Source organism: Odontomachus brunneus, unplaced genomic scaffold (assembly GCF_010583005.1).
Source record: "Odontomachus brunneus isolate Ranch 3 - 2012 unplaced genomic scaffold, Obru_v1 Obru_scaffold_003, whole genome shotgun sequence".
NCBI classification, from domain to species: domain Eukaryota; kingdom Metazoa; phylum Arthropoda; class Insecta; order Hymenoptera; family Formicidae; genus Odontomachus; species Odontomachus brunneus.
In genome coordinates, this window is record NW_022639453.1 from 2,032,726 (window position 1) to 2,044,955 (window position 12,230).

The 12,230-nt window shown below is 33.5% G+C and overlaps 2 protein-coding genes across 4 annotated transcripts; one reads left to right on the forward strand and one right to left on the reverse strand.

Moving 5' to 3' along the window:
* Positions 1-152: 152 nt before the first annotated feature.
* LOC116843692 (integrin-linked protein kinase homolog pat-4) lies at positions 153-4,542 on the reverse strand. Its single transcript, XM_032814334.1, has 7 exons — positions 4,391-4,542; positions 3,857-4,022; positions 3,582-3,774; positions 3,433-3,513; positions 2,330-2,772; positions 1,838-2,068; positions 153-823 (listed from the first exon to the last, which is right to left on the reverse strand). The coding sequence occupies exons 1-7, from the start codon at positions 4,477-4,479 to the stop codon at positions 677-679; spliced, it is 1,350 nt and encodes a 449-aa protein (XP_032670225.1). The 5' UTR covers positions 4,480-4,542; the 3' UTR covers positions 153-676.
* Positions 4,543-5,480: 938 nt separating this feature from the next.
* On the forward strand, positions 5,481-10,901 carry LOC116843680 (peptide-N(4)-(N-acetyl-beta-glucosaminyl)asparagine amidase). Of its 3 annotated transcripts, none has more exons than XM_032814321.1 (7): positions 5,481-5,599; positions 5,877-6,200; positions 6,357-6,619; positions 6,695-6,919; positions 8,391-8,565; positions 9,005-9,442; positions 10,221-10,901. In XM_032814321.1, exons 2-7 carry the CDS (start codon positions 5,979-5,981, stop codon positions 10,791-10,793), a joined length of 1,896 nt encoding a protein of 631 aa, XP_032670212.1. In that variant the 5' UTR covers positions 5,481-5,599; positions 5,877-5,978; the 3' UTR covers positions 10,794-10,901. The 3 variants fall into 3 exon arrangements, with proteins under 3 accessions (XP_032670212.1, XP_032670197.1, XP_032670204.1); XM_032814306.1 differs by having other exon boundaries at positions 5,550-5,701; XM_032814313.1 differs by lacking the exon at positions 5,481-5,599 and adding an exon at positions 5,614-5,764.
* The last annotated feature ends 1,329 nt before the right edge of the window (positions 10,902-12,230 follow it).

A 12,230-nucleotide genomic window follows, 5' to 3' on the forward strand; every position in this document is an offset into this window, starting at 1 on the left:
TTTACTTTAATCAAATAAATTAGTTAAAATAATTGCAGGATAAATGTAATTTTTACTGAATTCCCTAAAAAAAGAAATGTTTTATATAATTATTGGGGCAGTGATATACTCTTTATCGCAACAAAGTGTGCACATATATTTATCTAACATAATTTAACAGCATCAAACTATTCAATTTTATTAATTCTTCTCATTCTCTAATTAATATAATATTAATATAATATTCACAATATATCTATATCAATGTAAGCATAGTAAGTTGTCAAAAATTTTATAAAAAATATGCTGCTTAATGTAAACAGTAGTACCATCTTATTTTTTTATAACATTATAAATGCTGGCGAAATATGTAAAAATAGCGTTTGTGCTATATATTTAAACTCAATGTGTGTGTATATGGATATAGGCATGCTCCCACAGAATATAAATTTGTTACATATATATGTACGTGTACATAAGTAGCAAAAAATTAATCTATATCTATCCTTCTTCATATAAGGCTCTTAAAGGCAGTATTTTCGTATTTATAGAATACGACAATAATAAAAATATCATTCATTGTTAACAATTTTTCGAGGCAGTTTAACATAGAGATTCGTTAAGATGCTTCGTTTGAACTCCTTCGGTTATTTCATTATTCTTCCTATCATTTTTCGTGCCACCAGTCGTGTACGCTTCAACGCTTCATCTTATCGAGAATCGGCACGACCATGTCGAAGGACGGTCGTTTGCCCGGATCTTCGTTCATGCAGATCCGGATGAGCTTCGCGAGATGCGGAGAGATTCCTGGCGGAATGCTTACACGTAAATCTTCCAGTGCAATCTGAAAAAAATTATAGAATCATTGTCATTTAACGCATCCGAGTTCGATGAAGCATTGTTAAACGAACTAGTTCGATGAGTGTTTTTCCGTAAAAATTAAGAATAAAAAGAATTAAAAGTAATCTTCATTATAATTTACTAGAACATTACAGACGCGCGCTACGCGCGCGCTATTTAGCATTTTTATCATTACAATGACCTTTTAAATTATCTTATAAAATTATTTTATTCTTACCCTTATTTTTGCCTAAATAATATGTTTCTCTCGTCTGCCCTTTCTTTTTTCTCTTTCTCCTCTACCCTTCTATTCTCTATTCTTCTATTCTTTTAATTTATACCTCTTCTGTATTCTTTTCTTCATGAGATAACCAACGCGATGACAATTATTTGCCTGATAATTTGACAGGTACAAACGATACGAAGCAAGCCGCAGCTCACATGAAGTGAGCTAAGCGAGAGAACCAATCAGCATCGCGGAAAAGCGGCAACAATTAAATCTCTTACATGTCTTTTTTTAGAGAGTACTAGAACACCACGCTTCGCGCGCGCCACTTTAGCCTCTTCGTTGTACTATTTATAATTTATATTACAATACTCGTTTTTACAAATTATATTCCCAGCAAATCAATGTTACATATAACATACATGTTAGTTGTAATTTCCTATTCAATAATGTAACTGTTATATAACACGTATATTATATAACAGTTATATTGTTTGTAAGATATTGTGAGTAAGAAATTACAACTAACATGTATGTTACATGTAACAATGTGTTTGCTGGGATTACAATAAATATCAAATTTATATGACGCGAACAACACAACCTGATCTGTCACCGCGGCTAATAGCTGCAAGCGGCACGAATTCAACTGCGACGGGATCGAGACAATCGAGACGATCGAGACGGCCAATTAGCATCGCGGAAAAGAGGCTTCACTCATTTCGATACATTCGAGATTTAGTTAACACGCACTTTTTCTGATAGGATAACGTGCAAATCAATTATAGCTACCTTCATTCCACATTCCATAGGCGACAGATCCGCAAATGGCACCTCTCTAGTCGCCAATTCCCACAGGAGAACAGCAAAGCTCCACATATCGCTAGCCTCGAGATTGATGTCCGCTGGACGTTTGCTCAACGCTTCCGGCGACATCCACGCTGGCTCATAAATTCGTCCGACTTCTTGAAAAGAGAACTTCGCGTCGGCCATATTCACGCGAGCCGTCAGATCCTCGTCGATCTAAAATTAGTTTCATTTCATTAAACGTCAACGTCATGTGCTGCCAGAAGTAAAAGCATTTACTTCGATTGTAATTCGACTTTAAAAACATTTACTTCGATTGTATTTGTATAACAGTATTTTTTTCGTCGTGTATATAATTATGCATGATTATATATGATTATGATTATATATGACCGTACAGGGACAAAATTCATATATCTTTTTTCCCAGATAGATATCTTTAGCTATTTTTATGTAATTGCTTTGCCAAGAACTTACCATTATATGTTTACTGTTCAGGTGAAATCTGCACCTGTTTTGGCGATCCAAACCATGAAGAAACGCCATAGCTCTGGCAACATCGAGGGCTAGCCGAAGGGCGCGAGCCGTGTCTACCACAACGCCGGTTCCACCATGCAGAAGTCGATGCAAGCTACCCCGCGCCATGTACTGGGAAACGGTTGCTAGTTGTGGTGGTTGATTAACGCAACCGAGAACCGGCAGAACATTAGGATGCGAGAAGATCCTCAGCTTCGGGAATTCCTCATTGAAGTCCCGGGAAATACGTGCGGTGCACTCACGAACGTTCAAGATCTTGGCGACGATATCGTTGTTCTGCCATCGTCCTCTCCAAGTTTCGCCGCTCGGTGTGCTTGCGAGATGCGTATGAAGAGATAGATCTGCCATACTGATCCCTTTGTGCCTCGATAAAGTCGCGTCTCCTATAGTGGAAATAATACAAAGAAACGTAATTTATATATATATATATATATATATATATATATATATATATATATATATATATATATATATATATATATATATATATATATATATATATATATATATATATATATATATATATATATATATATATATATATATATATATATATATATATATATATATATATATATATATATATATATATATATATATATATATATATATATATATATATATATATATATATATATATATATATATATATATATATATATATATATATATATATATATATATATATATATATATATATATATATATATATATATATATATATATATATATATATATATATATATATATATATATATATATATATATATATATATATATATATATATATATATATATATATATATATATATATATATATATATATATATATATATATATATATATATATATATATATATATATATATATATATATATATCCATTGAACTCCATTGAATCCTCTTTTAGAAATGTAAGGAGTTTATTCACCAAATATGTATTTTAAGGATGCCCAAAAGGCACATTTTAAATTTTAAATTTATGTATAATTTTAAGCACTTTGATTTTTTTTTATGTGAGTAAATTTCTGAAGAACTACTTACTACTTCTGGTCTTCAAACCTAGCCAACTCTGATCTTTGAACTGAATCTTCTTCAGGTCTTGTCCATACTCCACTGCTAAGTCTAATGAGACAATACATTACATGTGCAAATGTGAAAAATATTAATTTCTATTACCATCTTCTACATACCATGCAGTCTTTTGGCCACGACACCTCTGGCTTTATCAAGGGGAGTATCTCCGTCCTTGTTAGCAATGGATACAAGAGCACCGGCAGCAACCAGTTCTTCTGCAACTGCCTGGTCTCCCCAGAAACAGGCATAGTGCAAGGCAGTATTTCCATGCTCATTTGTAACATTTACATCAGCACGGTTTCGAAGTAACTGTAAGTAAGATTGTGAATTATCTACTTTGAGTAAGATAACTTTAACTAGAGTAAATGGAGTATTTACAAATATTTTTTACCAACTGTACTATCTCTTTGTGTCCATGTGCTGAAGCAAGATGCAAAGGTGTATCGTCACCTCTGTTGGTAGCATTAATACGTGCCCCTCTACTAACAAGCAACTCTGCCAATTTTAAATGGCCTTCTTTACAACACCAATGGAGTGGACTGAAGCCATGATCATCGCTATATATAAATACATTTAAATATAATAAAACATTCTGTGGTGAAAAAAGATTGACGTCCAAATTATTAGCAGAAAAATACAAGCAGTTTCTTGGAAATATTTATTAAGAAACAAAATTAAAATGTTACAAATAAAACTGCTATAACTGTATTGGATATCTATTTAATATGATCTCCTAATTATGAAATTTTATGCAAATTTATAAGCAGTCTGCTTTCCAATGCATTCATGAAATACTTCTCATAAAGAATACTCTTTTATGAAATCATCTTTTATGATCCATCTAGGTGAGTCTAATTATAGAATCTGAGAAACCACAACATCCGACTGTAAGTCTTATCCAAAAAAGGAGTTCTGAAGTAATTACCCTTGGTTCATGTCATGCTCGGTGTCATCTAGCCAAACACGGACTTGCATGGCATTGCCCTCGCGACACCACTGAAATATATCTTCCATTTTTTTCCCGTTATATCATAAATCGAGCGTAAACACAGGCGGCACGCGAGCGAGGTATATTAGAACGACGGCACTGTTCGTGCTCCCCAACGGCCAGCCGTCATACGCTAAATATAGCCATATTCGTAACACTAACACATAAGCACAGCAGCAAACTACTTGCTGCACTTGATTCTCTTTTGCAGAAACAGACGTGATAATCTAGGCACGTATTCCAGGTGCGAGCGTACATGAATATCGCGTAATCTCTGATCCAACAGTTGTATAGAGCTACACCGGTTACACGAATGACCATATACGATGCGCACTCCGACGGTCAGCACGCAGGACAGCAGATTCAGCCCACACCAGTTAACACCAGGCACATAGTGGGCGGACACTGCTATCCCCTTTTACGCTACGACGTCCTTGACGTGGACCGAGATACCGACGAGCTAATACTAAACCATTGATCTTACTTCACACAACATGCATGTCTCAAAGATGTCCTATTTTCTTTTAGACATCTCTTAAACTTTTTTAAGCACGCGTGTGTATGAAACAGATTTAGCACAAACTAGAAAATTTCATTATTAAATGTAACCTCCTGTTGGTAAATTTGTCGATAAAAATATGTAAAATAAGTGTAGATGATAACTAAAAAAATATAGTAAAAATATTTAATATACTTTGTCATTCTATACACATAACGATAAAACACCAAGATAATTGTAAATTATAAAATTAATACTTTATTGCACATTGCAGCCCATATTCTGTATTCTTTTATCGTTAAGAGTCTCTAAAAGTGACTTATAACCATAAGAATTAAATTATGAGAAGTTTATAAGTCACTCTTAGAAATATTTTTAGTGGTAAAAGAAAGTTAAAATATGGACTTGAATGTCCAGATATTCATATCAAATTACTAAAAATAGTCGATAATGTGATTTTTCCTATTCGGGCCCCTTTGCTAGTTTGAAAATTTACCCAGATTTTACAGTGTTTGATAATTGCCTGGTCGACAACCGAGATAAGAGTAAAAGACGTCGTCACGATGGCATCTTCAGCAATTCATATATACGAGACGCCAACTTTTTCTTGTTGCAAACTTGTAACATGGTTCGATTTGTTATTGTCGGTAAAGTGTGTATACGTCAACAAATATTGTTTACACTTCTCTGCACTCTAAGGTTTTCCTTTCCCTCACTCAAGCTTGCAGACTGCTTCTACCTCCTTTCAAGTGCGTGAAGTATAGAGTTCCTGTTCTTTTCACTGCACTGCTGAACTGGTTCAATAAATTAAAGTGAGACACATATATGTTTTTTAACTCTAACTTATTGCACTAGTTCAGCAGTGCAGCTACAAAGAACAGGCCTCAGATCTTAGATCGCAAACTAACCTATCTTTTCTCCTAGACGAGGAGTCAGCGATAATGACAATGAGCTGGCAGATGTTTAACTGTAGTCTAGACGAATAGGTGATTCCAGACTGTAACTATACATAGAATTCACGTTAATATGGACGACAATCTGAAATACTGGCTGAAATGCTTGGAAGAGAACGAATATGATGTGTGCGATGAGGCGCAGGTAGCATTATTAAATATTTGCCACAATTTGCTAAAGTCGCCGGACAATGAGAAATTTCGCGAAGTGCATCTCGACAATGAAATCATCGTACAAAAGATTCTACCAGCTATCGGTGCCCTGGAATGTTTGGTTGAAGTTGGCTACGTCGAGGTTTGTATCTAGTTCGAAGAACATTTTAAGTATCTTAATATTCTTGTTATTCTTTTAATTATCGTAACTAATAGAACGAATGTTAATCGATAATTTGGTATGTTTATTTTAAATTCCACAATATTTTTAACACACTAAATGATTAATATATAATAGGATGGTGAGCGTTTAATTTTTCCACATAACACGCCCCTCTCGAAAATCAAATGTTTGTCGCAAATGTTGTCTACCAGATTACAAAAATCTGTAGCTAAAAGTAAGGAGCCTGTTCATAAGAATACATTCTTTAAAAAAATTGTTCAGTATTTCGATAGTGTTATGCTTTATGAGAATGAGGAGTTGCAGAAACAGGCTATAAAGTTGATACCTGTTGATTCATTAGAAATTAAATCAGTGAGAACATTCAGAGAATTGCAAAGGTAATTAAGTCAGATCTACTTTTCATACACTCTTTTCTCAGCAAAACTTATCTCAATTAATTTTTTATTTTACAGGTATAATAAGGTAGATGATTCAGCAACATCTACTATCGTAGATATCGAGAATAATTTGTCTCTTCAAGACTTTTTCTTAGTTGCATTCACAAGCTGGTTTAAGCAAGATTTTTTCAAGTGGGTTGACAGTCCAATGTGCCCAATATGTTCTATAAAATGTGTATACAAAAATACAGTAGAGTTAGATACTCCAAGTACTCCATATTCAAGAGTAGAATTATATAGGTAAGGTTTTTCCAAATATGTTTCAATAAGATTACCAAGTATGTTTCAATAAGATTACACACACATATATATTAGGTCTATAACTTGAAACCTGCCTTTTTTTGCAAAAATTAAGCCTTTATTTAAGAAACAAAAAAAAAAAATACGTCAATCAAAGTATTGGCCATCATTAGATATGACTTTTTCCCATCTTTCTGGTAAAGCAGATCCCACAGCAAAAGAACAACTCATCTTTAGAGGCTATTCAGTTAGAAACCTATTTTTCAATGCTTTCATAAGTTGAAGTGTTCCTCTGCAAGTGCATGTGCCATCGACCGAAACAAGTGGTAGTCGGAAAGGGCATAGTCTAGTGAATAAGCTGCATAGGGTAGCACTTCCCAGCAAAATGCTTCCAATATTTCCTTGACAGCCTTAGTGACGTAAAGTCGAGCGTTGTCATGAAGCAAGATCACTTTATGCTATCTTATCTCATATTTTGATCGTTTTTCGCGCAATGTTCGGCTCAAACGGATTGTTGTTGGTAGAGATCCCCTGTGACTGTTTGACCAGATTTCAGTATCTCATAATATACTCATACCCTTCTGGTCCCACTAAATACAGAGCATGGCCTTCTTCCCATGAATATTGCGTTTTGGCGTCGATGTCGATTGTTGACCTGGGTCGCAAATGGTTTTTTGGCGTTTGGGGTTATCGAAATAGATCCACTTTTTATCGCCAGTCACAATTTGATGCAAAAACTCTTCTTTTTTGCCTGGCAAGCAGCATTTCGAAAATGCTTTTTTGCCTTTTGATGTCTCTTTCTTCCAATTCATATGGCACCCATCTTCTTCCCTTGTATACCTTTCCCATGGCTTTTAAACGCTTGGAAATGGCTGCTTAAGTAACATTCAACATTTCTGCAAGTTGATTTTGTGTTTGACATGGATCTTCATCAACCAATGCTTGTAGTTCTGTATCTTCGAATTTTTTTGCTGGCTTGAACGTTTTTTATCATTCGTATCAAAATCACCAAGTTTGAATCGTTGAAACCATTCTTTACAAGTTGTTTCCGATAGAGCAAGTTCCCTATAAACTTCAACAAGCATTCGATGAGATTCAGCAGCAGTTTTCTTCAAATTGAAACAGAAAAGCAAAGCTTCGCGCACAAATGATGCCTATTTGGTTGAAATTCAGACATTTTCTTTGCAGTAAATAACTATGTTGTTGTCACAAACACAAACTTTTATATACTGAATATTATTGACAGAGGTCAAAATTATAAATGATATCTTGTTCAGCCATTACAATTGACGATTGTCAAAGCTACAGCTATTTATCGTTAGAAGATGGGTTTCAAGTTATAGACCTAATATATTATAAAATTATATCATATATTATACCAGAATGCAACCAATAATTAGCAATCATTAGTGAAATTAAACTTGAATAAGCAGCTTGCAAAATTGTTATTATGATATTAATTCAACTCTAGATGTACAAGCTGTAGGAAAATTGTCGAGTTCCCTCGTTATTCGCATCCAAAACCATTGTTGAGTACAAGATGTGGTCGTTGTGGCGAATGGGCCAATGTATATACACTTATGTGTCGATCATTGAAATATGACGCACGACTTGTACATGACGAGACAGATCATGCTTGGACAGAGGTATATCGAATTATCGCACAATCTTCTATTTGCCTTCTGCAATAAGCTTAGTTTGGCTTTTGGATTGCTGTCGGGCTAGACCAATCCAGAAGTCAGCCCAAGCATAAGACCTGTTCTTTTTTAAAAAACTTCCTGAACTGGTATACACTTACTGAATTTAAAACAAAGATATACAGTTGAGATTTGGAAGAAAGAGAAGATGAAAACTAGTGCAAGTTAGTGCAGTTAGTTCAACATAATAAGTCTCAAATATAATAAGCAATCATAAGCAAGATAAGTATCAACTGTATATCTATTTCTTTTTAAGTTCCATAAGTGTATATTAGTTCAGTGATTAATAAAAACAGACCACATATCACGATACGGCGGAACTTTAAAATAACATCCTATAATAAGGTTTGAAATATCACAATATAACTTACAATTCTTATATTTTCAGGTATGGTCGTCGACTCAGAAGAAATGGATTCATGTCGACCCATGCGAGAACGTGGTGAATAAACCGTTGATGTACGAGAAAGGATGGAACAAGAAGCTGACGTATATAATAGCCTATTCGAAAGATGAAGTGCAGGATGTCACATGGCGTTACACACAGAATCCAGAAGCTGTCTTGAAAAGGCGAACAGCATGCACTGAACAAAATTTAATAACATTAATTCGATTTCTTAGCAATAAACGACAAAGCGTTGTCAGCTATAGCGCAGCACGTAGAAAATATATCATTGATCGAACACTGTGCGAGCTCGCCAGTATGATATATGTGCCAAACTCGCAAAATGAGGATTCTGATGAGACCTATCAAGAACGAACTTCGGGTTCTCTCACGTGGAGATTAGCGCGTGGCGAATCTACGTTTGTAAACAAGGATCAGCTGGTACGAGTATATTTTAAGTTTTAAAAGTAGCATACAAGAGATGTGCGAACTGTTTGAATTCGAATCGAATCGAATTTCATTCTATTCGATTCGAATTTGCATCTCTATGATTCAAATCCGAATAATTCGAAAATTTCGAATAAAAAAGATTCAAATACGAATCACGCACATTAACATTAACGAAGTATTATTAAAGACATCCAGCTTTACGGGAATTAGCATGACTTGAAAAGTTTGTTATACATTAAGATTTTCTTCAAAAATATTAAAAGAAGATAATGGCTTCTAGATAAACTTACCGACAACTGTCAAATTGATATATGTTGTGCAGCTTTCAAGGTTGGAACTATACACGTTTAACGACTATATATTATATATCTCTTACCTTAAAGTGAATTAATATCACATGATCAATGTTATCTCTTTCATATTGAAATTACTATTTTCATGTTAAATTCAATGATTACGTTAATTAAACATTTTTTCAACAATTCGATTCGATTTCATTCGATTCGACTCGGGTGAAATTTCATCGATTCGATTCGAATTCAAAATTAAAATCTGAGATTCGATTTGATTTGACATAAAAAATCTTTGATTCACATCTCTATAGTATACATAAATTTCCTAAATATGTGAGAAAATTCTTTCTTGTCTTGTTTTACTTTTAGAATTAAATACTTAAATAATATTTTCACATTACTCTCTATTTTATTTTTACGAAAAATTTACCAGAAAGAATTAACTGTTTATTATTTAAATTTATCTTTTTTGTTAGAATAAAAATATAGAGAAGAATTATATTTGGGATATCTCCAAATATGGGCAAACATTCGAATTGCGATACAACATCGTTAAGGATTTATACCAAGTTGTACATAACGACGGCACTCCTCTGGAACAAATAAATGAGTGGTCAGAAGGGATAAATTCAACATGTGGTGGTGTGTTTCGTAAGGAAGAGGACGACTGGAAAATTGTTTACTTAGCACGATCTCAGGGAGCAAAACATGGACGTGTTACATGGACTTTTAAAATTATGAATCCCCAATTATGTGTACAGACGTTTAACTTGAAAGCTAAGTCAGAAGTATTTCATGGGGCTAGTGTATCTTGGGAAATTGAAGCTATTTTTAATGACAACAAAACTATTGTGATACCTATTGAGCACTGTAGCAGTTTTCATACAAAAGAAGTTGAAAAGGCTATGAGATTAAATTTAAGTGCAACATTATCTGGTGGAAAAAATGACATTGCTTGGCAACATGCTCAAATTTTCCGACAAGCTATAGAAGACACAGAAGAACCATCTATGATAATTACTATTCAACTAAAAAATCAATGTGTATAATTCCTACTAGCTATATACCCTACTTTTAACAACTAAATCTTTAAAATATAATTACTTGAGAAGATTATTTGTATTATATAAATATATAGTAATTTTGTTTATTCTTTATTTTGTAGTATTATTTATCTATAGAATATATAGTTATATTATGATGTATTATATTTCTCTCTCTCTAATTACATATTGGTATATGAAATAATGGTACATGACATTAAAAATTGGAGCAATAACAAAGAAATTCTTTTCTATGTTTTCATTAAAGATCATATATACATATAATATATTGTGTCATATAATGATAAAAACATAAACTTTATGATATAAATATTTTACCTTATTGTACAAATATTAAAATCAATATGTATATACAGATGACTGTATTTCTTGAATCATGTCATAGGAATTCCAAAGAAACTACTGTTACTCCAATATAGTTATACAAAAGCATCTTATGCTTTAGCGTATATTATGTTGCTAAAAAACATCAACAATAATATAAAAATTAGAATTATATCAGATATATTCAGATAGATATGTATGCACAAGATAACTTTTGTATAAAGTAAATTGTAATGTAATTGGTGAGAGAGTAATACCTTAGTTCTGTTATTCGTTGCAGGATGCTTTCCTCAAAAGATCGCAATATTTTATTTCATTTTATGATCTTTATATGAAGTTTTGGAAGTGACATGATGAAAAAATCAGTTATAGTTAACAAAACACATTATTTTGATCACTTACTACCGGTTTTATTGACGTAAGATAATTGCCCATCATTCAATTTAATGTTCCCGATACTTGCTTGCAAATTTGTATCATTTTTATTAACGCTTGAAAATATATGAGCATCTATTGCCCGAGTTTGAAAAGTTACAAAGCAATGCGAACTACCGCGATTAGCGCGTTTGTATGACATCAAATTACAACGCGGTACACTTGAATTATTATAATGGTAATTTCACTATATAGTAATCGAAATACGCAATCACATCCCTTAAGGGGGGAAATAGGTTTAGAGGTTTCAAAAAATCGATTTTTTGGAACCATCATAAATCAATAGTATAACTATTCAAGAATATGTCCCCAAAATTTCAAAGCGAAATTCGAAGTACTTTCCAAGTTATGAGCATTTTACCGAGCGCGCTCGAGTTTACTAACACATCGGTCAATAAGTCCCCGGTCTAGCAAAGAAAACACAAGAGTTACATCAAAATTCGAATTTATTCATCAATATAGTTTCCTTCTAAGGCAATACAATCAGTCCAACGCCTTTCCAAACGTTCGATGCCGGTTTTGTAGAACGATTTTGGCTGACCCTCAAAATACGCATCAGTTTCGGCGATGACCTCCTCATCCGATCGAAATTTTTTCCCGGCGAGCATTTTTTTGAGCTCAGCGAATAGGAAATAGTCGCTGGGGGCCAAATCTGGCGAATAC